Raw genomic sequence first — 25,449 nt, forward strand, 5'->3', positions numbered from 1 at the left:
CAGGCTATTACTGACGCCGCGTGATATTTCGGCAAAATTTTGTCAAAGGATAGGCAAATAGTATCAGCAGACGAAAGGTTGCATAGATCAAGAGATCCCCCCTCCCCTATTACCACGGTAGATATTGATGTACCTGAACCTGGACTTTCACCCCGAAAGATTAACCTTAATCATTTTATAAACATATGTCAAGCTGGATCAGTCAAGATTAATTTTGAATAATTAAAATCTACTATTATCGTCAATCTTGTGCCTGACCGTATTTATTCTCGAGTCTCACTCTGATACATATTAAATGAGAGTAAGAAATCAGTTTTGCATAGAATTTTTAGAAGCAAGAATAGGATACCAAACTTTGAGTTAAACGAGAGTTTCACTCTAAATGAAACTACAAACACGAGTTCAAGAAAATACCTGACGTGATGAAATTTTTTGACCATTACTTCCGGTTTCAGTGCGCAAAAATCTATAAAAAACAGTATAAAAAAATCTGTGCAGTTTTTTTCTAGCAGGCCTGCGCAATGGCAATACTGGCCCTAATACCGAAATCAACATTGTCAAAGATGATGGTCGAATAAGAGAGAAATGCTGACATTTAGGAAAAATCTCGATGACGCAACGTTCCAAGATATGTAACAAAAAATGCTTTACTAAATCGAACGCGAAAGTGTCGAGATAATTTTCATCAAACTTTGCGGCGAATAATTTGTTACGTGGGGGTGAGACGGTGATAGTTGTTTAAACGTTTGAGGCTAAATTATAATAATGATATAGGATAGGCGATCGTTTAAAATAAATGGTTAAAAATGCATTAATCTGGCAAGAGTTAATATACATTCTTCAAACGAGTTGGTTATGAAAAATGAATGATAACAAACGAATTTTAATCAAATAAAAGGAGTACAATGATTCTCCGTGAGAATATAAAAGAAGATAACGTCGACAGCGAATTAATATTGAAATACAGCCAGCTCTTCGGCAAGTGTTGTATTTATCTTACTGATATTTAGTGGATATATAATCGATATCAAGAAACATCTAAGCTGAACGATTATTAATTCTACACTTGGTCGGTTATTATAACATGGTGTCTCTTTTTGTAGATTAACGTAGTTTTATATATAATACTTTCCAGAACTACTTTTGCTCGGTAGGGCTAAACTCGGTCTTACGTTCACGCACCTCGCGACTTAATTAACAAATGTGACAGACGTGGCTTCTTGGGCCTGAGAGTCCGAGAGTCTGCAGCTGCAACTAAGATGTATAGCAATCAGCCAATGAGGTGAGAGAGCGACCTCCTGGTGCCGCTTTAGATGGTCAGCGTTACTCTGGAGTGCGACTCAAGTGTAAAAATATTAGCACGTCTTATCTTAATGTAATTTTCGCATATTTCGTATATTACTGTTTACTAATTGTAAGTAATCCATTTTAATTTTATGGATATAATGTGAGCGATTCATCCTAATTGTTGATGAGATATTCAGGTTAAAAAGAGAGAAATTTCTTATGTTGAGCTTCCTTACGTCCAGTTCAGCGTTTCTTAGCTCACAATCAGATCTTGATACCGGTTAATCTGATATTTTATAAAACCTAATATACCTTGGACCGTACGCAACTTTTTCTAGAAGGCTAGGGGTGGAAATCTTTGGTATGGGAATATAAGAATGAAATAATGTATGGTGTGATAAATGTCACTTAAGTGGCTAGAGAATAACGCTCGATTGTTTTACTTAAAATAAGAGTTTTTATAAATTGACGTCGGGACGTAACAAATTCCAGTTTGTTCGCCGCGTTGTTTCGAGTCGTCGCGCGTCGTGACGTCCTATCAGATTTTTTCGACTTCCTGACACCAGAGTTGAAAACTAGATTTCATAGTCACATGACAGTGGGTCATAGATAAATTCATTTTTAATCTGTGCGGCCGTGTAACTTCAGGTCTATTTATGTTCAAGAACTTCGCAGCTGCAATCTCGAAACCTTCGTAATTTCAACACTTGGAAAACTTACATAATTTAGATTGATGAGATTCCTTATACAACGATAAAATAAAAATCGGGATCGATTTGTAACGATTTTATATTGCTACAAGGTTTGCACGCACGTTGTTATCTGAAAATTTTTGGAACAGGTGAAAAATCAGTTTGTGTAGATCGCTTGGTTTGGTGCTAGCTTTAATGCGAAATTTGTTTGTTTAAAATTTTATTCGATACACGTACGGCTCCTTAAACAATTACTGTTAGTTATAGAACCATAGCAAGGTACTTAACTTAATTTATAGAAAGTCTTTCGTATTTCATAAATTTAAGGGTAATGAGATAGTTTTCATATGTGGCACAGTGCGTTTCTCATAACGCCGGATACCATACATCGAAAATTCGTTTCAGTATCATAAAGGTGGGTAAAACATAAAATCACGGTATCGCAAGAATCGGACATTCTTAAAACCACGATATGACACAATATCACCTTTATCTTTCCCTCCAAATTGAAAGGTATTAATACAAGTACAATACCTTAGACAAAGTGGAATTAATATAGTGACGTAAAGGCCATCGGTGTAAACAGCTCTCCTATTAACTGTTCGTACCAGATGGAAAGAGGGAGAGGGTCGGAAACACGATTTAGAGAGGGACTAATTTAGATTATCGTCGAAGTTGATCTTGAATTTCGCTGAGCGAACGTCCTTTTGTTTCAGGAATCATTAGCACCGTGAAAATTATACCTACAGCGGAGCAAGCTGCGAAAACGTAAAACGCTATGTGAATACCATAAGAATCCATTATGACTTGGTAGAATTTGGTCACGCAAATTCCCGCCACACAGAGGTAGATGGCACCGATGGTGATTGCGAAAGCTTTCACCTCGCACGGAAAAACTTCTGTGCTCACTGCCATTGGAACGGTTCCTAATCCAATCGCGTAGCCGATTAAATAGCCAACCATTGCTACGACCGGAAGCCATGAAACTCCCGTGAGGTCAGAACCGACAGCTCGAAGTTGAAAGTACAAGGCCTCAGCTGAAAGGAAAGGAAGGTCAGTGAGTATGGAATATCACTAAGACGTGCAGATATCGAATATGGAATGGACGTATCAATTCCGGTATGCTGATTAAGATCTTAATAGGTGATAAAGGACTCGAGGGCTGACACTTATCGCTATTCAGAAACATTTCAAAATAATGCGCATCGCACTGGTGTAATAATGTGTTGAATGGAGTGAAATTTATGTAACGAATGTAATGGAGAAAAATCCTATTGATGAATGAATGAGAGGATAACTTCAAGTTTCACCAATAATTTTTACTCTCCGCAAGCTGTGCTTGGGCTTCGCACATTCGAATAAAGCCCATCGAGAATTCGAAAGAACGACTGGTATTACTAGTACCGAAGAAATACTGTGGAAACTCTTTGAAATCGATAGAACCTCCGTCTACAGAAAAGAAGATACCTTCACTTATATTGACTCACCCAATAAAAAAACTGAGCAGAGTGACATGGAGGTGATGAGCAAAGGTTTTCTCCCTGTTTTATCCGTTAAAAATAATGCCAAAACGCCAAACACAAGTTGAACGACCCCCGTTATGATGACGGAGACGCTGGAACTGATCCCGGAATCAACTTCATCGAAGATGATGGTTGAGTAAGCCAATATTGCTGTTGTACCAGAAAACTGTTGAAAAGTCAGCAACCCAATGACGATACCCATCGCCTGCGTGTTAAAAAAATGTGAAATTATTTGTCAAAATTTGTTCCCAGACACTTAATGTTAGTCGCTTTGCAACACCGAGCCGTCAAACGCACGCACAGATTTGTGCGAGAATAACCGACCTTTCGATTGCTCCTGACGGTGAACAGTTCCAGCATGGTTCTCACGCTGTTACTCTCGATCGATACGTTTTTTTCAATACTTCTAGCTTCCTCGAGAATGTCGGGGGTTCCTCTGAGCCAAATCAGACTCTTTTCGGTCCTGAAGGGGCTATTTTTTATGGCATAGTAATACGGAGACTCGGGTATCCAGACAAAAGTCACGACGTAAAGAATCGGTATAACAGCTCCAGCTGCTGCGAGGGTGGTTCTGTTGACCCAGGGACCAATCGCGTACGCCACGAGGGAGCCGGTATTCTGCATTACGGTTATCAGAATTCCGAAACCCCCGCGCACCCTGTCCTCGGCGATCTCACCCATGTACATAGGAATAGCTGTGAAGATTATCCCGAGGCCGAAACCGGCGATGAACCTACGTCGAAGAATCAGACGTGAGTAGGTACGTGCGGTTTAACCGATCGAGAACAATTTGTATTTTTTTTTACTTTCAGAATACTTACCGAGCGACGTACAGCCACAAGTAATTCATTGCGAAAGCAATCAGCAGACACGCGATGAACAAGGGCGCCGAGGTTACCAGAAGCGACATTTTCCTACCCCACCTGTCCACTATTGGAACGCCAACGATCGATCCAAAGATGCTACCGACGTACATAAAACTAGCGATCCATGATCCTTGGTCAGATGTGACCTCGATGTCCGAGTCCTCGGCTTGCAATTTGGCCAAAGATGGTGATGACCATCCGGTGTGAAACCCGACTGATACCAGGATCAGTGAGCCTGTAATCGCAAAGAGATAAGGTAGACGTTGATTAGTAAATGAACAATTGTGTCTGAAACGAGCGAACGGCTGGATGCTGGAACTAATCGGCTCACGAAACGAAAGATTTCGTATGTGACAATAATTGCGACGAGGTGTTTGAATATTTTAATGGGAATTCTTTGCGTGTGTGAACTAATATAGAGGACGGTAATCCTCGGAGTAAAAAATTTAAGGATATAGGTATTTTATAGAACGTATAAAATAAATTATTTTTATCTCACTTGTTATGGCAGCCAATATTTGTGGAGAGGTCTTGGTGCTCTTCATGGTTACTATTTGTTCAACGAAAACTATTGCGCAATTAAGATCACCGGTATACGAGGGTTGGCCGGAGACTGCTGATATGGCAACTGAAGATCGTAGTTCACCTTGATTTCAAAGGTTGATTCTAAGGTAGAAAGAAAACAAGAGCTTTTTGGATGAACGAAGTAATAATCTCTGATTAAGAGGACATATCGATGAAACTCTATAATATTTTGATTTGCCTGAAAGTCAACCTCATTACCAAAGAATGGTTTCCACCCAGTTTCAATCAATTATGTTTCACACGTCTACAGAAATCATTTAAAAAACTTCAAATAGTCGCGTTTTTCAAAGAGATTATTGCAATGCAATTGTAGTCTTAAAAATATCCACGGAAATCACGATCCGACAATTTACTACCTAATTGTGCCGGTAATTGGCAATTGACAATTTTCGCGCAAACTTTGTGAATTTAAATTAATTGTCGATTGCGAATTATTGGCACAATTCAGTGATAACGTATCGGATAGCAATTGCTATATCAAGTTGTGTTCTCTGCTCTCCTCCGATAACCGTGAAATTGAAAAAAAAAAAAAAAATCGCGTGACAAGAATTGTACAAGGTACAAGGAGCTCTTTGAATAACATCACTTTTGACATGATTTTGAATAACATCTGGACACATTGTGAAAAACAGTTGATTCAAATTAGGTAAAAACCATTTGTATTACGAAGATTTATTGTGTAAATCGAAAAATTATAGAGTTTCATTGATGTGTCTGAAATAAAAAAATGTTAATATTGAACGCTATTCAGATATCGTTGGATTTTACTTTTGAAAGCGTATTTTATACCTGGTAGTCATTTTAATGGTGACAACTTAATTTCACTAAGCAACTCCCGGTCGTAGAACAAAACATATTTCCGATTTTTACTGTGGTTTAGGTGAATTTTGAACGACATTCACATGCGGATATGAGAAAATCTCGACGGTCTGAACATCCCGAGTTCACGCAGTCGAATGAATGCGCAATCTGCGATGGTCGCCTTTTCTGGGTGGATTTGTACTTTTTTACCGATAAGATATGGATTCATTGCAGTCTGTACCGCAAGCAAATCTTGACGATCAGACACTTCAAGTTTTGGTTCCACGTCTAGCTTAAAACGGTTACCCAACTCAATACGCTCATCAGCCATTGGGTATTACACAGAGCTAGAATATAGTGTACGTATCTTACTACAAATCGAGAAATGGAATTAACCCACTTGACAAAAAGTGATATCGAACGAAGGGTTGCGTCGAGTTGCGCAACATCCTGATACAAAAAGTGTATTTAATCGCTAGTTTTGCGATTAACGTAACCCTCGCTGTCGTGTAACGCGATTCTCTCTTTTGAGTGTCGTAATTCAAAGTGTCAGTTTTCATCTCAATGACACAAGTACGGTACTATTTATAGAAGCCTGTCAAATAATTCGAGTGATCAGATTGCGAATGCTGTATCCTATTCGCACACTGAGAAAAAAATCATAATTATCGTAACAAAAGTCAGTTTCCACGAACGGTCAGAGACTTCGATTTCAGATTTCATCTTCGATGATGCCTGTAAATCATGCTGTAAGGCAGGCGTACCAGTTATTGACCTTTCTGGTTTTATCTGTTCGATCCTGAGTTCTAAAATTACTAAAAAAATAAATTTGCAGTGTCTAACCCACCAGCAATTGGTTTTAGCCATCGAGAAATTCACAATTTCTGTCGTCAATTTATAATCTTGGAAATGAAAAGTGTCAATCATTGGGTCTAAGCGTGTCAATAATTGATACACTTACCTTAGTTCGCTTGGCAACTGACCTCCGGTTCTGTTAGGATGAAGTGTTATACAACCTAAGTCTACATTACGGTACAACCGCTTAAATTGATAACATGGTTTTTGCAGACCCATCGTACAGCTACAGTTTTATTGACGTCAAATATATCGCCACTTAATCAGAAGTAAAGAGCCTCAGCTGTAAAAAGAAAAAGTGTCATAAAGAGAGACTAATGCCATGAAGTACTACGTATGCCTTTGATCAATGGCCGAAGTACAACTTCAAGATCAGAGCGTTCGTGCAACACGTACTTGCCGATAAATGTAGATCATCTGACCTAAAATAGGTAGTGACGTTTTATCGAGTTAGCCAATCGATGATTACCTTAGGATAATCGTAATTTAACAAGCCTTATAATTGCTTCCAATTATTACACTTCCCTATCGTACCAGTCAAGAACACTCAGAAGAACGGAAGACGTTCATTTTATTTTTAATGAACTTGGTACGATCGGCGACTGCCGATCTATAAGCCTACTCTATAAGCATAAATCCAAAGTGAATAACTCTCACCCTCTACGATCTTGCAGGGGGTCATGAAAGTGACCGAGCTCAAAACGTTGAATCCTAGCGTAGATCGATAAACTTCATGGAATGGATCGCCCTGTATTTTTTTCTGTTTAAAATATTAATTCCATATGTTTAGTGGATATTTAGGCAGTTTGAAATTTTGGAATTGAAAACTTGACCAGTACAAGACGAAAGGTAAAAGATGAATTGCGAAAATATTCGGACGATAGGCGCCAACAAGAATCCGGATGTAATTTATAATTGTGGAAAGTTCAGGGGATCGGTCGTGATGTTAAACATTCGGAATACAGATTTAAGATTTACAGACGGATTATAATCGTCGATCCAAGCATGTATGCGCACTGAACGCATCGAGATAATACGTACCGTTATACATCGAAACGTTTACGAAAAACCTAAAGAACAAGATCGAGAAGATGATTATAAATCTTTTAACAACCAAAGAGGAGACAATCGTATCAGACAAAGAAAAGATCAAATTGCAGTCAGTAATATCGTTGTTTATGACTGGGATCGCGTGTTTCGGTATCGTTGAGATGAATGATAACACGGCGAACGTAAAAAATGATATAAAAAAATGGATGTACCATGTTGAGAATCTGATCGAAGATTATTTTTTATATACAGACATCAACGAAAGCTGTCTGATTAATATTATAGCCGCAAGTCTGACGCTAATATCATTATAAAATTCATATCTATGATACATCGGGAAATTCCAAGTTTGGAAATGCAGTTGACCAATAATGGTAGAAATTTTTCAAGCACGCGTAATTAGCTAGACAAACTAGGCTGTTTGTTGAATGTGCTGAAGAATTTCAAACCGTGGGAATGAATTTTGTGGCACATAAATCTCGTACATTGATTCCATTTTCCTATGTTATGTAAGATTTCATTTCAAGCGAGTATTGAATACTGGTATTACATCTGAAAAAAATACTATCGAGCTTATTGCACATATTGACGACGATAATCGCACTTTAATCTGCTCGTCTATCCGATGAAGGATTGGCTTGATACGTTATTCAATTGCCAGATGGTTGGAGTTAAAATCAAGTAGCAGGTACACTGAAATGCATAAATACCTCAATCTTTCAGCTAATTTCTTTTCGGTCCGAAACAAGCTACGAGTTCAATTCTATATAAATTATGTGACTATGACTATAGTAGCACAATCCGCATAGAATCGAAGTCGCATTTTTATTTCAGACAGAAAACAAGTTGGTCGTACTTACTTTTCTGGTTTTCTTCACTCTTCTGGCCGTCTGCAAGAATTGAATTTTTGTTTTTTTTGGATCAAATTGACTGATTTGATTGAATCAATAGGTGATGGAAAGATTTTATCTGTTCGTGAATTTTTATTGTAATTGTCATGACACACAACAACTTTGCGATTCACGATGTTCTTTCGCAAAAATTATTATCTCCGTTTTGAATATATTGTTGTTAAATTTCTATATTTCGCAAATCTTATTTTGTAACTTTCGTCGGTATGTCAAAGCAACTCTTGGACAATTTTCAAAACTCCCCGGAATAAGCGGGGTATTATCATTTTTAGACAGCTTGGTAGTCAGTCATTGTCCGACAACAACCTGACTTGACTCTTGTTGCAGTTAGGCTTAATGTTTCCAGACTTATCGTGCGTGTGGGCGACTTCATTATTTTTTTTCCAATTGGCATTATTTAATTTTTTATCATTTCGTACAAAGATTACGGTTTTATCTCAGGATTGATCAGAGACAATTATTACGACAATGTACGTACCTAAGTATAGTCTTAAACCTGAGACTAAATTATATTTACGATCAAGAGTTCCAATGATTAGATACATAATCAAAGGCAGTGATTCTTTAACAGGTCAAATACTGTATTACAACTGTATTGTGTCTCGATCGACGATCAACCGTAACAAAGCTCTTACATCTTGAGATTGTTATAAAATTCGACCTCTGTAAGAAACGATTATTGTAGCGACTGCCTTTACAGAACCCAGACAGTACAACGAATGATATATGATCCCAGTCGATTGAATATGTCACGATTTATCCAACGATCGTCACAATCGGGAACCAGGCGATAGTCACTCAGACTTTGTATGTATAGGTATGCAACCTTTTTTATTCAGATGTTGTGTTTATAGGTTGTATCGAAATGGGAGTAATTTAGTCTTTACTCATTGGCAACATCGATAGAATTAGAAATTCCAAGACTTTGAGTAAACACTTTGAGATGAGATTGAAAGGCGAGAATGGTACCGTGATCGATCAATTCAACACACATCGTTCCGACGAATAGCTTGTACGTATTTCGGTTTAACGGCGTGTTTATGTATTTAATATGGTCATTAATGCCGAAGACAGCAACTAATTTTTTACATATTAAAATATTTTGAGAAAGCATTCTTATGTTATGTTGAGTATAAGATATGTTAAGTGGAGAACTTCGTGACAAAGAAACGTCGTGGAGGTAGAGAAGAAGCCAGAGCTCCCTTTCGAATTTCGTTGTCGCCCACACTTGAAGGGTCGCACGGTAAAACGATCCAAGTGCCCAAGTATCAAAAACTCCTTTGTTTTTCTTGAAAAATTAACGAAAATTCACATATATGTAAAATATTTTTTCGAGAAGTTACAAATAGTTGATACGGCATAACGGTGTAAGTGCCATCATTATCATTTACCAACAGAGCAAGAAACTGTCCCCAAATTTCATTGGTTAATTTAAAATGATAATCAAAAAGTACTCCTTGTATGTATAGGTAACATTCAGCTATGAATATATGAGGTACTGTGAAAGTTTCGAAAAAAAGCTAGAGATACGGTTTTGTGATAAATTGATTAAACTTTAAGCCTGTGCAGTCAGATTTGCAAACCAAAAAATGTAACCGTAGGAAAACGTGCTTCAAGTTGACCGTACCGCCCAGCGTTATTTCAGTACAAAGAAAAATTTGGGGTCAAAATGACCGCGTAAAAAAACAGAGAACACATTTATCCATATATACATACTATGCATTGGTCTAACGTTTTACATCGAGTGGCAGCCGACACTTTTGCACGTTGTGCATTCGTTCAAATTGTTTGTTTAGGAGATCCAAATTAGCTATTTACAGTCACGTACGTTAGTCGACGAGGATTATTGCGAGACACCAGCTTGCCTTGGGTTAAACCACCGATGATTATGACCAGGTCCCGTGGAGAGAGACAGAGGGGTGGAACTTCTTCGGTGACTTATCCTCTCGTGGTTCAGCAGGCCGGGGTTGAAACTGAAACGCGAATCTCTCCAGGTCCGACGTCATGAGCACAGTTGCAGCCTCCAGCCTAATTGGTGAAATAAAAGACTCTGACCTCGTGTAAAATTTTTGCGAGCAACTGGATTTGATGAGGCGATGCAAACCTTGAATCTTCCTGACCGGAGGATCCAGACCGACTGCCTTGATCATCGCTGACTTTACCGTAGTTGGCTAATTTTATTTGTAACCTGGGTTTCTTCGTCTCTCTCTCTCTATCTCTCCCTCTCTCTCACTCTCTCTTTCTCCTCTTCTTATTCCGATACATCACACAGTGCCAGTGTAAGTTCGCAGTTCGTGTTAACTTTTTTTTTTTACTTTGGATGCTGATTAAGAATATGTATTGGTCTTTCTCGGCGATCAGTCTTGAACTACTGTAGGTCTTAGTTCAAAGTTCGCAAAATCACTTGACCTTACGACTGAAAAAAACGCGACCTCACCGATATGCTTGCTTGCCTCCGTAAGTCAGACGGTTCTATCAAGAGCTACTTCAATAAAATTGAGTTACTGTACTGTTCCACTGATTCTCATTAAAATTTCACAATTTCGTTACAAGTTTACGTTCATTTTGGCACTTACACCGTTTTCAACCCCTCTACAGTCCACCATTTTGCCCCGTAATATTCAAAAATTTCTAAGACTTTGAAAATCTACAACTAGATCTTATTCGTTAATGTTCAAGCTTTTAATTCATATCTGTTTTGTAAATTTAATATCGCAGTTGTGTTTTCAATCAGTATCCAAAGCTAAAAAAAAGTTGGCCCGAGCCGCGGACTTATAACACTGGCTCTAAGAAATACTTTTCGATTTTTTTAACAAATTAATCCATCAAATTTGGGGCAGTTCTTGTGGTATTTTGAAAAATCATAACGATGGCACTGACACTGTTTTGCCGTGCCACCCTTGACTTCATTTTACGTATTACACAAGAATCACTGCATTGCAATCTGTGGTAGAATGAATTTCATGATTATATCCAAAAATATGGACCAGGTGGTGAATGTTGTAAGTATTTGCAAAAACTTGATAAAGTTTTATGACCATTCCCATTGCCAGCAGCTGGAGGTAGAGAACCACTTATGTAATTAAAAAAACAATTTTATCGGTTCCGAAGGCAAATTTGTGGTTGTGTTATCGGCATCATGTTATACGTTGATATTGTTACACGTTGATAAAATAAATTGCACCTTATCTAAAAAAATATGACTGAGCCACAGACGGTTACCGACAGTGATGGTCTTCGTCCTATTGCAAGTCGCCGATAAAGATGTTCGACCCATTACTGAGAAACTGGACCAATCCAATGGTAATAACTGAAATACTGGAATTCATTTTGGATGCAAATTTCTAAAATGATATCTAAAAGACAGCGGGTAGAACGTATATCAGAATACATTTTTCAGAAGTGGATGGGCAAGGTAAAGCCATTATAAAGATCAGTATAAAAATTTAGAACATAGAAAAATATGGTATGGGCAAGATGGGATACCGTTTATAGCATTGCCCCCTCTTGCCCCGGTAGTTAATTAAAAATAAAAACCAAAATCGTGACAGAAATATAAGCAGTGAAATTTAAAACCCATGCTCTCATCTACTGGTGCACTAATTTCTGCTGAAAATAACACCTGTTTTCAAATTATTATGTTAAAATGTTATATCAATGTCACATAAACTATTTAGAGGGATCATTATAAGAAAAACGACGAATTATCGGTTTTTTCTGCAGCAGTGAAAGCTTTTGGTTGCGGTCATTGGTTGCGGTCCGTGAAAGACACTAAATGTCACTTACGCTTTCGTGGTTAGTGCATTGTCTTGCGTGCTATGACGTCTGTCCCGTCTTACCTCACCTTCCCCTAAGCCAGAATTATGCCAAGTAGCGTAATAACAATTTTTCTCGAGTACTTAAATCAGTCCCAAAAGTGTACTTGCCGCATCGTAGAATAAAATAGGAAATTGATCTGGGAAACAGAAGAGCAATGACTCACTCCTTCTTCTTCTCTTTGTACGATTCAGGTAAACTGTCCGACGAGACTTGTTTGAGACGTGTACCTTTCACGGAAGATCTGAGTGGAACGCTGTAGCTTGGGTAAAGCAATTATTCCGATCACTAGTTACTTTTCGATTTTTACGGTATGCGGGGATACTTGCATTTGAATTATTTGGATTTGAACGTAAAAAAAGCGGTATTTTGTTTTCTGACACGAATACCACAGATGATCCGCAATACAGTTTAATTCTTCGGTCAAAATACTTTGGTGTTGAATGCCGGAAGATGAACGGTTCATAGAAGGAGATTTACTATCAAAACTAACAAACTTATAGTCTGTATTACTATGACCGTACAGTGAAAATGTCTCTCAGCCACGTGAAAAAAATATACGATACTCGCACATCGATCCTAGTATAATCGCAACTGTATTACTAATTATACTAGATACAGTAATGTTCATTAATGCCTTGGGCTTCGAGCTGACTTGTTTTCAGTCCGACACGAAACGCGAGGTCGATTCTATGCTAATTATGTGACAATGACTCCCAATCTGTCACTTCGGAAAACAAGTTAGCCCGGATGCCTAATTAGGCATTAATGAATATTACTGGACATTTTTGTAAAATTTTCTGTAGTTTGAAAATTAATGATATTCGGCGAATGAAGACTGGAATTTTATAATCGAAAAGGGAAACCTGGAACTATAAATAATGTTTGTTTAATTACATCTGCATATTAACTTATACTCGTATAATTGAGCTTTAGGAGAAACTTACAACTACACAGAAATATGGTTATCGATCCTGAGATATACCGATTTGTTCGATACCCAAATTCGTCCCAATGGCTTATTGCACGTTATCTTTGTGAGAAGAAAAAGGTTCTGTGTAAACAACCTCGTTCAGTTTTCAAGAAAATCATTTCTCTATTGCATTGAGTAAATTGCCTAATGGATTAATAATAAACAAGTAAATGTAAGAAGATCCTTGGAAAATATTAGCCGAAGCGATCAATTAATAGTGGTGGAGAGCCTCTTACGGTGGCTCTACGATGAGAACTGTACATCAGGAATTGAACATTGTCACCTCATCGTGACTATCCTTTTCGTAAGTACACCTCTGATAATTTCACCACGCTTATTAAGTATCGTCGCAGGTTCAAGATAGTGATCAAGGATCCAGCGACTTGTCTGACACCGTTTTAAACTCCGTAGTCTTGTGGAACTCCTCTTGTATATCGCGCAGAGACCTCTGCTTGGTCTCGGGGATGACGAAGTAAATGAATATCATCGAAAATACGGTTATCGCAGCGAATCCCCAGAACGAAGCGTGGATTCCGTACTCGTCAGCGACGACTTGGTACAGCTTGGCAACGGCCATTCCACCAAGAGCCCCGAATATCGAGGTAACCATAGTCGCCAACGCTTTAACGTTGCATGGAAATATTTCCGAAAGTACGACGTAAGGAAGACATCCTAGTCCTATCGTGTACACGATTATGTAACCAACGATAGCGGTAACCGGAAGCCAAGAGATCGAACTGACATCGACATCGACCGCTTGGAGCTGGAAGTACAATGCTTCTCCTGTGGATTAAGAACGATTTTTCATTATCTCAATTTCATTGACAAGATCAAACATACTATAATTATATTCAGAATCGCTATTGGGTTGGTCTTATTGTTCTTATCACTGGTGGTGAGTGTTGTGCTATCGTGTCGTTTGATCGTATTATGAAATGTGCATATACCGAAGGACGAATGTGCGTAACAGATTAGTGTAATCAACACTACCGTATCGATAATCTATAGGTTGAGATATCGAAGTAACCATATATCATAAAGATAAGCTGACGTGAGGCCAGCTAAGAGCGAATAACTGAATGGGTCAAAACATCGCGATAATTTTTTGGCAAAGTTTGTGATGAAAGTTGATATCCTACCTCCGAGAAACAGGATCGAACCACAGGCGGAAATCAACAACAATGGCTTTCGTCCTGCCAGGTCAACAGTGAATATGGTGAGCACTCCACTGAGGACTTGAACCACGCCAATAATGATTACGGAAATACTTGAATCCAGACTGGATCCCGATGCTTCGAATATGAGGCCACTGTAGGCGAGCACAGCCCCAATACCGCTGAACTGTTGGGCTATCATCAACCCGATGACGATGATCAAAGCCTGGCCAAGTGGATTTGTAAAGTGTATTCACGTTTTTGAAACTAGAAGTTGGAAATTGAGAGGTTGGCGCAACAATAAAACGGCGCATAGTACGAACCTTGCGATTTCCAGGTATCATAACCAGCTCCTTAACTGTACCAGCATTTTTTTGATCGAACTCTACATTCTCTTGAACCTGCTTGAGCTCCTCGATCACGTTACTCGTCCCTCTGAACCAGAGCAAACTTTTCTCAGCGCGATCCATCTTTCCCTTCATTACCAAGAAGTACGGTGACTCTGGCATCCAGAAGAACATCAGACCAAACAGGAGTGGAAACGCTGCTCCCATGCCAGCTAGAGCCACGGGGCTGACCCACGGCCCGACACAGTAGGTTAACAAAATACCGGCGTTCAGCATATGGTTTATCATGGCACCCAGCGCGCCCCGAATCCTGTCGTCCGCAATCTCTCCCAAGTACATCGGTGCCACGGTGTAGGTGATGCCAGAACCAAGACCGGCGATGAACCTTTAGGAGGAGAGAAAGGCGCGGCAAAGATGTGAACAGAAAATTTCCGGCTCGTGAGTTGGTAGAAAACCTGGTGATTGCGGGTTAAATGGAGATGCAGAAGAACTACAGCACCTTGCTATGGCAAACCACCAAAAACTCGGCGCGAATCCAATCAGGATGCAAGAACTGAGGTAAGGCAGAACCGTGAAAAGTAGAGACCACTTTCTGCCCCATCTGTCCACCACTGCAGCTCCGATGAGTGGACCGAATACACATCCAAATGTAAAGAAACTCACGATCCATGAACTTTCATCCGATGTCACGGTAACGTTGGAATCCTCGTCCAAAAGCTTTGGCAGCGAAGGAGCGGACCATCCGAAATGAAAACCGGCGCACGCCACGGACATGGTTGCTGGAAAACGCACATGGTAAATTCCGGCGTGATGAACTTACATGAAAGATAGATGCTCGAATAGCGTCTTGTTCTTTTTCAAAAACAAAGTATCGTCGTACACGCGATCTCTTGGTTTTTAAAAATCGCACTTACTGACTACCATCTATTGATCGAGAGCGATGTTCCCAAGCAATGCATACATCAACACCCTCCAAAGATTGCGTGACATTATTTGACAATTTTACGTTACTTTTGCAGAAAAGCATACATCAATTCCAGCATAGACATTGGCTCTCACCTGCGAACCCGGCAACTGATTGCGTCATTACCTTTGACTTTTCCATATTTTTTTATGGACACGAACACGAGCGGTGGACTTGAACACGAGCCAAAGATCACTAAACGCGGCGAAGCAATTGTTATCGTTGAAATATCTAACCGAGCATAGCGGATTAAACTCCTTAAAAATTCACCAATCCCTTTTATCACGTAGGTGGTTAAGGATGAAGATCGATCAGAAGTACTGATAACGATAGCTCTAATCGATCGACAACTAATCCCAGACCATAACCAAGATCCAGCTTTACCACTTTGTTCCTTGAAGCTCTGCTCACACTAGACTGATCCTCGACTGAAACTGACTCTGCAGGCGACAACATTCTTTTGAACCCTGACCCGATTCATTGGAAGTGTAAAGTTGGAAAATGTGACCTCATCGGTTAGTGGTATCCGTCAGAATTTTACTTTCAAAATCGTTGTACGTATGCTTGTGTATCGAAGACAAAGTGAGATTAGGATGTAAATTGTGCACCGACGATCTTGATTGCCAATTCGAGAATTCTAAGTGGACTTTCACTGCTCCTAAAATTTAATTGTCCATGATCCAAATCGCGTCCGTACAAGCACAATTATTTCCCGCATGCAATGCGTGCGGCTTCCACGATTTCGGATGTGCAATTGGTCAGTGAGGTAAGGTAGAATATCAAAATCCCTATAGAAATTGCTTCGTGATAATTTATGGGTTTTTTCGAAGGCAATTGATTCGGGTCTTAACCGCAAATTCAATCTTCCAAAGATTTTGTAGTAACATTTCGACATGCGTAAAAAAATTTCTCAAGCTCTTGAAAGGAATGGTTATAAGAAGCTCTGTTGGTATTGCGACGACAATTTTTATTGCATTCGTCGATTTTAGAATTGTTCTGTTTATGATTTTCTTAGACTTTCTATCACATGACAGCCAGTAAACGCCGTAGCATCGCTAGGAATGGCATATATTTAGGAAGTGACAGAAATTTGAAGAATACAGGTGTTTTCGTTATTATTTTATCTTAATACTTTAATCGTGGATTTGTCATGCAATCATACAAGTTAATCAATCAATTTTTGATCAGCTTGTAGCGAAGACTCTACCAAGTACGCCGTTCACATTTAACTTTCCGTTTTCTGTTTTCAGAAAAGAAGAATTTATGAGTGAGTGTGTGTATGTGATTAATGTTTTTGTTCGACAATATCAGAAACCGGCAGAAAACATTACGACCAACGAAACGCAGACCTTGTTAAATTTTCACACTTTCAACTTTTGGTCGCAACCTATAATCCATTTCCGAAATTCTCTTACGGCTCAGTCAATGTACTCTGTTCGCAAGAATATCTAAAATCACAAAAAAATGTCAACTCGCCCATGACTAGTGTCAATTTCAATCAAGCAGATTGGCTAATGGTCTCCTCATTCGCTAATTCCCGTTGGTCACTTACTCTATAGCCCGTATTGATGCAGATTAAACCAAAGTGCCATTCTCACTCAAGTGGTCGCTCTCGTCGTTCGCGTGTTGTACGATATATCTTTGCACACCACATCTGAGTAATACGATCGATTCCGTCTTGGAAATCTCAAAAAACAAAAAAAAAAAAAATACTGGGTATTATGGGCGATGCTATACGGAGCAAACTGAATGAATTATTTAATGAAAGTCTGTACGGAATTATTGTTCAAACATAATTTTCAGGTCTGTACAGTATATTTACTCAATTACTGTACACACCGTTTCTAAGCCGCAATTGGCAGCACACGAATGCTATTTATAGACCGCTTACCCACTTTTGCAAGGTACCCAATTCCAATACACCTTGCGTGGAAACGAAACCCCGCGAATATCAGGTTAAACCTGCACCGCACAGGTAATGTTTGTTCTGCTTTAATTCCGCTTGACAACCGCAAGTGATTATTTACGGATGGATTATTTTAATTTACGATTTTATTCGGGAACAGCGCGTTTGGTCGTTAGATTTTCGTTAAACTGCAACAGTCAATAAAGGTACTAATTGAAATTTTTTAAACGTTGCAGATGGAACAAGTTTTTCGTTAAACCACAAGCAAGATCTAACAAACTTTGAATAATCAACAGAAATAAACGCAAAATTAATGATTCATACAATTCTTGTCTATTAATTTCAACGCAATTGACGGTCTATATTATTTAATTATTGCACGTTATTTTCTTTATCACGATTAACAATGCCGATTGTGAGTATTGAAGGTATCTATAAACAGTTATCCCAGCCACGCACGACGAATTACTAATACTCGTACCTTAGTAAACATTTAAGGGCGATTAACGCATAAAAAAACAACCACATAGGTCTGAATAACCGCTCACCACTGGTTTAATTAAAGCTTGAATAATAGCGTTTGATCATGTCTAGCTATTTTTATTGTAACGTCTTGAATACTGGCAAAACAAAATCGTGAGTGTTAATATTTTAGTAATTTATGAAGAAACAGGAATCGAATTGAGAGGCGTGGTGCTTCTATGTGGTTTTTCGCGTTGTACAATCGTACTCTTTTCGTTTCATGTACACGTTCCTATATTGTAAAATTTATGGGACGCAAAACGAATCCCTGATGTATGCCCGAAGGTCTTGTCTCGCAGGTAGGCAGGTACGTGAAATGCCTTCGTAAATATCCTATTCTCCTCCGTCTTGCATGTAACTACTTAACCAGATACTGCAATTCGTCTGCTGCAGGATGTGCGCGCCATGCGCTGGTATGACGTCAACAATATAAGAAACATTTATCGTGCGTGTTAAGATTTATAATCCAGTACATTCGGATACAACGCAAATAGAGCAATGATTCCTCTCATCGACCGTTCATTTTTGTAGGTCAAACCGTGCAATTCACAAATATGACAGAGCAGCACCTGCAATGCAGAAAACGACTGGGCGAATTCAAATCTTTGTATGAAACTTGTATAAACTAGGATGAAATTGTTGATACATAAAATTTTTCAGATGAATCGAAACCACGGTATCACAAAATCAATACGGCCGCCGTTAACATGGTTAAGATTCTATTTCGATATCTCATCCCAAAAAAAATCGACGGCAAGAATCGTGGACTTCCGAATTCATCCCTGATGACAATTGTCCATGAAAAAAGATCTCAGCGTGATGCGAAATTTGCCCGTATCACTTGCTACGGAAAACCATAACTGTCCGTGTTTCGGAAGGCGCTCCTCATCCATGGGACGTTTCGAAGAGATTCTTGATCTTCGGTGATCGAAGTGTAAATTTTCGAGGTTCGGTGGGAGGGTTGAATTAATTGAGCTTATAATCTACGCCGACGTCGAAGCGTGGCAAGGATCATCGATCAGCCGTCGCATGTGCCGTACTTGCGTGCGTATCATCGTGTTAATTAGAGTTGCAGCGCAATTTAAGTGATGCAATCAATGCTGCGAGGCGGCGAGGGACGTCGAGGGCGTCCCAAGAGTCATGAGCGTCGTCGTCGTCGGTTTGCTCGGCGGCGCAGGGTAGGGAGGAGCAGTAGTGTCGGTATATTTATGTGACCGTCCTGGCGGGCTGCTTCCAAATACAATTCAGTGAAAGCATCGCAGGGATCCGCAGCAGCAGCAGCAGCAGAAGCGATAACCCGAGTACCAAGAGTGCGGTGCACTGATATGACTTTTTAATTTTATGTATCTAGCAAATTTACAACCGAGCAGACAGTAGCTAGAATATTCTAATAAACTGTTTCGACACTACGCGAATAATATATTATACTATAGTGCAGTGACCCTGTTAAATAACTAGTTTAGACGTACGTAATTTAAACAGTACGTTGTGCGCTGTGACAAAATAATCGCAATCAGCTGACACGTGTTGTTCGACAAGCAGTCTGGGAAAAAGTTAATTCTATCCATCCCTGCATCCCGTTTTTCTACGTGAGTATTTCTGCAGCAAGAAAACAAGAAAACTGATTCAGCAATTTCAGGTCCGTTAAATTTTAGACTGAAAACTATTCGTTTCCCTTCAAAGGACGTGTTCCGTTCAATCCTGGAATGCGATGGAATTTTGTGATAGAGGAATTCCTTTGGTTCAGTTGATTCGTTTATCTGGAAACTAGAATCTGCATTTATTTGAGAATTGGACGATCCAGAAACTAGGATAGTAATCATTTCCTGCGTATTAATGTTCACCGCTTCCTTTCTGCATGCTGTAAATTAATTCGGAGAGGATTAATTAAAATCACGTGGGGCGTTCGATCTACCGGTGAAATTTTTAGCGCTATGAAATATCGTAATTACAAAATAGCTTTTACCCTAGTAGAGTTTGAGTCTTCCGTGAAATTTTCAGTCGATTCATTCATCCCGGCTATTCTCGCATTCCCATTAAAAGTTGCACGTGTTGCTCCCCGGCTTTTTTGAAGTGTACTCCAAAACCTTATCGTAAGTCGATGCCTTGCTTATCACTATCGTATTTCTACTCCCTCAGCGATATGGGAGGTTTGTTGTCTTCATACTGGGGATATTCCGGTGATGACGAATTAGATCCGGCCAGCGGTCTGACAGGAAAGCAAAAAAGATTGGTCACAGAAACGTGGGGGATCATGCGACAGGATCCTATGAAACTAGGAATAGCAGTTATGATGAGGTGAGTGATTTTTATTATATCGCCCTCGAATTTATTACCTGATGTACGATTCTAGTAGCCTATATTTCATTATCGAGCATGAGAATTTACTGACACAATGATTTCGTTATAATTTAAATAAAATTTGCTAAAATTTGTATCTTCACCAGATCTGGGTTAGAAGTGTATACTTACGATCACAGTATGCTTACAATGTAAGTCTGATTTCAATGGCTAATCAGCAAATCGGTAGCAAGCACTGATTTCGATGCGCAATTTAATCTTGCGGAAATATTCTTATCTCATTATTACCGATAAACTATGACTTTTTACGATATGTAATCAAGCTAACTTGAACTTAGATACGAATTTTCCTATTCGTTATGCAGATAGAAATCATTCTGAATTTCAGCCTCCATGAGAATCAATAGATACGTGAACAGGGTAATCGTTGGATCCAATCCTAGTCAGATCATTTTTTACTTGACTGATTAGCACAAATGTGACGGAAGCAGACGAGTAATTTCGCGGGATTTCTACTAAGATGAATTGTGCTTTGCTACTTGATGGTGGGATCTTGTTGCTTTTTCTTTCTTCTCTGACAAAACCCCGATACAAGTTGTCCCTGAATAACGTCTACATCCGGTCTATATAACCCATAAGATGTGGCTGATTACGTGAGGTTGTTCAAACAACTTACCTCTGACATATTTTCAACAGATTATTCACCAAACATCCCGATTACCGGAGCCAGTTTCACGCCTTCAAAGATACACCCCACGAAGATCTACCGAAAAACAAAAGGTTTCAGGCTCACGCATCGGCCATCGCAAACGCGTTAAGTACCATCATTGATTCCCTGAAGGATCCAGGCTTGCTGGAAGCTATTCTAATATCCCTTGGGGAGAAACACCATAAGCGTGGACAGACGGTAGAACAATTTAACGTGAGTTTGAGCTTTGACTTATTATCTTGACAGGTACGTTGGTTTTATCGGAATCGAGAATAGTCCAGGACTTTAAGCTATCCATTCTAGCTATTGAAAATATTTACAAAAATTCGATTCCGTGTCCATTGCTGATCACTACACGCGGCTTCTTTGTTGGAAATTTAAATTGTGCTCTATTACCCGCTCACGAACTGTCCTCGCCGGTTGACTGTAACAATGGTCGTATTGATTTAATATTCAGTTCGCGTCTGATTAGAAATTCCCTATTGCCAAGGTGAAGAGCAACGTGCTTCAATCACGATGCGCCATAGAGATAAGCGTGCCTTGTTAGTATGCGAATAATTACAATGGACACGTATTACATCTTGTTCGATCCTTCGTTAATAGAAAAGAGCGAAGCATGAAAAGCCACCTTTCATACCTACGTCGTCAGTATTACAATTATCGAATCAAGCAACTTGCTTCCCAAGTATTATTTAAAAAAATATTATACAGTATGCTTGAGAAATGAGATCAAAGTATTAGCGATTCATTTACTGCCAGTGCCAATGCTCTGTGATAATTTCAGAATCTAAAACTGGTACTGTTGGTCGTCTTCAAAGAATTTCTGGGCTCGAGGTGGACGCCAGAAGTGAATAATGCCTGGAGCAAAGCTCTCGACTTGGTGTACAGCATCATCTTTAAGGTCTACGCGTAGTGATTAACCCCAATAAACAAGGCTGAAGGCCTCGTTCTTCGGGCGCAATATGTTGTTGTTAACCATAACCGACGTTCACCGAGTTTATCGGCGTAGAAGGAATGACGTTCTTTTTTACATAGAAATGTTATCGCAACAATTGTTTATAATACTGCTCCACCTCAATGTAACTACGGTGGCCTGAAGAACGATCCCACTTATATCGTAAACACATGACGATATCGAGTTGGCACGTTGCTGAGTTGAGAATCGTAGCAAACGAATGTGACTGAGGGTTAATTATGATACGACGGATATGCAATCTGAAGGAATTTACACGTTTCTTTTTTATTTTTATTAAATGTATGTCTGCATATTTTTTATTTTATTTTCTTTTAATAATAATATAAACAATCAAAGTTTTTCAAACGCCCGTTACTGAATTTCTCCCGCATTAATCATTCGGTTTGTACTCGGTAATATTAAGGAATTACTAGATTATTATACCATCGTGGTTCTCCCTGCAGGTGGATTTTAACACATTAAAAATATCCCCTTGACCGGAGCTTTGTGAAATTCAAACCAGTTCACGAACTGATTGCTACAGAATCAATAAGAATATACATGTTTTCTTCTTGCCTGGAATTCTCTACAAATATACATGTGCCTAACAAAATTTCTCAGCTGCGCATCAATATTGTATTGAATTTAAGAATCTTCGAGGGCGTTTAATAAATGAAATTCGATCTCACTAAATCTTTGCATTCGCATCACCATGGAGTTTGATTTTTACACTTACTGTTATAAATTAATTATTATTCATGCAACTTGGCTCGTTCACTATAAATAAAAATAAATGAGTACAACGGAACGGTTTCCGTTTCCTTTTTTCATCTCCTTTTCCTGGGCTCTTTCGACATCATTAAATAACGTAATCACTTGGTGACCGGTACTGAACTAACAAAGCGGCATTAAAACGCAAACGTTCAAGCAATAAAAGATAATGCGATGTGATGATGAATATCTGTGCGAGAAGTCAAGTCGAGGGGTTATCCAACCCTTTTATTAGAAAGCAGATAAACAACCTTAACACCGCTCCAGGTTTTGAAGATCTCATTAATTAATCGAGTCGGAAAATTCGTGTGAATTAATTTACAAAATTTGATTCTACTTAGGCCGAGTACGAAGCAGTGGATCAATATCGCGTAATGGATCACACTGGTATTCTCCAGCTTTCCCTATTCAGGAATAATTATTACATCTTGCGGAAACTGCACGTACGTACCGTGCCTTCCTTGGCCAATTCACCTCGATAGTGAATTAATTTAAGCTAATTGATTGATACAGCCAAACTTCTAATCTGGAGACTCTCCCTGCACTCTATTTGATTACGTTTTCAGTCTGATTTGATTCTTGATTGAATGTCTGAGTATCGTCAGTTGATAGTTCAGGTCACATATAATAGTACAATTCGCGTGATGTTGACTTTCCAGAATAAAAATCATTCTGGACCTAGGGTAAAAAATGTATACTGAACATCAATTATGCTACCAGACTTATACCTCATACTTCAGCCTCAGAATTCAAAAAATTGAGTTAGTAAACTTGGCTGACAAATATGTACAATAATCGGCAAATCATTTTGGACTAATTATATTATTAACGATAAATTATAGCCCGAGGTTTTTGAGTCAGAAGTATACAGGTAAGCAAATTGAATTCTCTTGTCAGACTGATATCAGGTTTTTATTTCAGACTGCCAAGCATAAATATATTGATGATATGATATAATCACAGTATGTTACACGAAACACCGCAGCAACGTTTCTTCTTCTGCAATGGCGGAAGTGAATCCGTGCTTGGTAGTAAGTTTTTCTTACTGTCACTGAGGGTAATTGAGGTATTTTGCTTCTTTCGTTTTTTAATCCTTTTTTTCTTTTTCTGTTTTTCGCCTCTCACGATTGACCCGCTCCTCCCACCCTTTTCCTGGTCGATGGCGCTTGAATGAGAAGTTTACATGCACATGCATTATCCGAACTAATCGAGCAGTCACTGGATATCACGAATTAATTTCACCCTTTCAACCAATGTACCAGCACTTCCAGTTGACTGTACTCCACAGGGTAATTACCTATTATTATTCCGCTGTTCAAGCGAAAGCCTGACATGGTGGAATACCAACAAAACGCAGATCACCGCCAAGGCAGTAAGCGATAAACTTAACGTGGCAAACATGAGAGTGTCCACAGGAAGCCAAGGATCTTCTTCAGGGGGCTGATCCGTTGACTCCGTCGTTTCACCAGATCTGAGGTAATGAAAAGTGCTTGACTAATTAGCATTGTCCTTATGACTCGTGAGGCGGAAAAGGCACTTGCTTCGGTACTGGGTACTTCACGGTCTACAAGGCACCGGACTCAACTTGTAAAATACGTGCAGGGTTTGAGTAACGTGAAGTAATTGAGATATTGATTGAAAATTTAGACTTCTATTCAGATGAAAACGAAATTCCACGCGACTCAACATTCGGGTATACCTATGAAAGATAGGAACCAAGCGTGCATAGAAACTTTACCGCACAAATGTGATCGCGGTATTAATTAGGAAAGAGATGGAAGAATGGAATGTACGTAGAATCGTTGCTTCCAACTCTTATGTCGACGGTATCTTCTGACTCCTGGTCACTGAACGGATTGCGCAATGCTCTATCCAGATCATTCCGAAGCTGCTTGAACGTTGTTTTTCCTAACCAATCGGCAAGGTCATTGTGTTTCAACTGACGCAGACGGTGTTCGACGTCTTCATGAGTTTTCCCACGACCCTCGCCTGGAGAACTATTCCAATGAAGAAGTTGCCGAAGGCAGGGGATATCATCGTTCACTTTTCTTTCTAGGTAAGGGAGCAATTAGGTATAGTAGTTTCGAAACTGTGCCAATAAATTATACGGGGGAAAACTGTAGACATACCGGCACCTGATATACTTTCTGGAAGTTCGAAAGAATTGTAATGAAGTGCCGCTACCAGACGTTGACATTCCGAGGGGTCAAGATGTCCAGCTAGATATTCGAGCTCGGAAAGATTGATGTCAATGGTGCACAGAGCTCGGTCAACCTTGCTCGTGGAGAAATACAGAAATAAGAGGGTAAACATATAGGTTGTATAAGTGACGCGTATCATCTTGCGCGTTTCGGACTAAATTTCCGTGACGGTAATAAACATAAGAACGAGGTCTCTTACGAAAATGAACGTACGAAATGTTGCAAGTCACTGTTGGTGTTACGACAAGAACGAAGAAATA

At 39.2% G+C, this 25,449-nt stretch overlaps 4 protein-coding genes and 1 long non-coding RNA gene across 13 annotated transcripts; 1 reads left to right on the plus strand and 4 right to left on the minus strand.

The window, feature by feature from the left end:
- Positions 1-2,043: 2,043 nt before the first annotated feature.
- Positions 2,044-12,375, minus strand: LOC124181923 (facilitated trehalose transporter Tret1-2 homolog). 5 transcript variants are annotated; one of them, XM_046568644.1, is made up of 7 exons: positions 7,267-7,881; positions 6,716-6,892; positions 4,868-5,034; positions 4,324-4,603; positions 3,827-4,235; positions 3,467-3,707; positions 2,044-3,016 (listed from the first exon to the last, which is right to left on the minus strand). In XM_046568644.1, the coding sequence occupies exons 3-7, from the start codon at positions 4,911-4,913 to the stop codon at positions 2,643-2,645; spliced, it is 1,350 nt and encodes a 449-aa protein (XP_046424600.1). In that variant the 5' UTR covers positions 4,914-5,034; positions 6,716-6,892; positions 7,267-7,881; the 3' UTR covers positions 2,044-2,642. The 5 variants fall into 5 exon arrangements, with proteins under 5 accessions (XP_046424600.1, XP_046424603.1, XP_046424601.1 ...); XM_046568647.1 differs by lacking the exons at positions 6,716-6,892; positions 7,267-7,881 and adding an exon at positions 12,357-12,375; XM_046568645.1 differs by lacking the exons at positions 6,716-6,892; positions 7,267-7,881 and adding an exon at positions 10,399-10,727.
- Positions 12,376-13,259: 884 nt separating this feature from the next.
- On the minus strand, positions 13,260-16,400 carry LOC124181922 (facilitated trehalose transporter Tret1-2 homolog). Of its 3 annotated transcripts, none has more exons than XM_046568642.1 (5): positions 15,951-16,400; positions 15,360-15,639; positions 14,837-15,245; positions 14,499-14,739; positions 13,260-14,142 (listed from the first exon to the last, which is right to left on the minus strand). In XM_046568642.1, the coding sequence occupies exons 2-5, from the start codon at positions 15,632-15,634 to the stop codon at positions 13,727-13,729; spliced, it is 1,341 nt and encodes a 446-aa protein (XP_046424598.1). In that variant the 5' UTR covers positions 15,635-15,639; positions 15,951-16,400; the 3' UTR covers positions 13,260-13,726. The 3 variants fall into 3 exon arrangements, with proteins under 3 accessions (XP_046424598.1, XP_046424596.1, XP_046424597.1); XM_046568640.1 differs by having other exon boundaries at positions 15,920-16,399; XM_046568641.1 differs by lacking the exon at positions 15,951-16,400 and adding an exon at positions 15,775-15,880.
- Positions 16,401-19,444: 3,044 nt separating this feature from the next.
- LOC124181924 (hemoglobin-2) lies at positions 19,445-23,022 on the plus strand. 3 transcript variants are annotated; one of them, XR_006870661.1, is made up of 5 exons: positions 19,448-19,841; positions 20,392-20,550; positions 21,250-21,475; positions 22,047-22,517; positions 22,682-23,022. XR_006870661.1 is itself a non-coding variant. In XM_046568650.1 (4 exons), the coding sequence occupies exons 2-4, from the start codon at positions 20,396-20,398 to the stop codon at positions 22,173-22,175; spliced, it is 510 nt and encodes a 169-aa protein (XP_046424606.1). In that variant the 5' UTR covers positions 19,445-19,891; positions 20,392-20,395; the 3' UTR covers positions 22,176-22,577. The 3 variants fall into 3 exon arrangements, 2 of the variants coding, with proteins under 2 accessions (XP_046424606.1, XP_046424604.1); XM_046568650.1 differs by lacking the exon at positions 22,682-23,022 and having other exon boundaries at positions 19,445-19,891; positions 22,047-22,577; XM_046568648.1 differs by lacking the exon at positions 22,682-23,022 and having other exon boundaries at positions 22,047-22,577.
- Positions 19,604-20,428, minus strand: LOC124181926. The gene is made up of 2 exons (XR_006870665.1): positions 20,205-20,428; positions 19,604-20,113 (listed from the first exon to the last, which is right to left on the minus strand). It is a non-coding gene; the product is annotated as an uncharacterized LOC124181926 (long non-coding RNA).
- Positions 23,023-24,747: 1,725 nt separating the features above from the next.
- LOC124183269 lies at positions 24,748-25,301 on the minus strand. The gene is made up of 2 exons (XM_046571549.1): positions 25,118-25,301; positions 24,748-25,040 (listed from the first exon to the last, which is right to left on the minus strand). The coding sequence occupies exons 1-2, from the start codon at positions 25,299-25,301 to the stop codon at positions 24,748-24,750; spliced, it is 477 nt and encodes a 158-aa protein (XP_046427505.1).
- Between the last annotated feature and the right edge of the window lie 148 nt (positions 25,302-25,449).

This window comes from Neodiprion fabricii, chromosome 5 (genome assembly GCF_021155785.1).
Source record: "Neodiprion fabricii isolate iyNeoFabr1 chromosome 5, iyNeoFabr1.1, whole genome shotgun sequence".
Lineage (NCBI taxonomy): Eukaryota > Metazoa > Arthropoda > Insecta > Hymenoptera > Diprionidae > Neodiprion > Neodiprion fabricii.

What these genes read in the sequence shown, in the direction of transcription:
- LOC124181923 (XM_046568647.1), bottom strand. Translation starts at nt 4,913, where the DNA reads ATGAAGAGCACCAAGACCTCTCCACAAATATTGGCTGCCATAACAA. An exon ending in CCGTCAGGAGCAATCGAAAG is followed by an intron (nt 3,708 to 3,826) that starts GTCGGTTATTCT and finishes TTTAACACGCAG; the next exon opens with GCGATGGGTATCGTCATTGG. An exon ending in CTGCTCAGTTTTTTTATTGG is followed by an intron (nt 3,017 to 3,466) that starts GTGAGTCAATAT and finishes CTTTCCTTTCAG; the next exon opens with CTGAGGCCTTGTACTTTCAA.
- LOC124181924 (XM_046568650.1), top strand. Translation starts at nt 20,396, where the DNA reads ATGGGAGGTTTGTTGTCTTCATACTGGGGATATTCCGGTGATGACGAA. An exon ending in GGAATAGCAGTTATGATGAG is followed by an intron (nt 20,551 to 21,249) that starts GTGAGTGATTTT and finishes TATTTTCAACAG; the next exon opens with ATTATTCACCAAACATCCCG. An exon ending in AGACGGTAGAACAATTTAAC is followed by an intron (nt 21,476 to 22,046) that starts GTGAGTTTGAGC and finishes TGATAATTTCAG; the next exon opens with AATCTAAAACTGGTACTGTT.
- LOC124181922 (XM_046568640.1), bottom strand. Translation starts at nt 15,965, where the DNA reads ATGGAAAAGTCAAAGGTAATGACGCAATCAGTTGCCGGGTTCGCAG. An exon ending in ATCAGTTGCCGGGTTCGCAG is followed by an intron (nt 15,640 to 15,919) that starts GTGAGAGCCAAT and finishes TGCGTTTTCCAG; the next exon opens with CAACCATGTCCGTGGCGTGC. An exon ending in TTCGATCCTGTTTCTCGGAG is followed by an intron (nt 14,143 to 14,498) that starts GTAGGATATCAA and finishes CTTAATCCACAG; the next exon opens with GAGAAGCATTGTACTTCCAG.
- LOC124183269 (XM_046571549.1), bottom strand. Translation starts at nt 25,301, where the DNA reads ATGTTTACCCTCTTATTTCTGTATTTCTCCACGAGCAAGGTTGACCGA. An exon ending in AGAAAGTATATCAGGTGCCG is followed by an intron (nt 25,041 to 25,117) that starts GTATGTCTACAG and finishes TCCCTTACCTAG; the next exon opens with AAAGAAAAGTGAACGATGAT.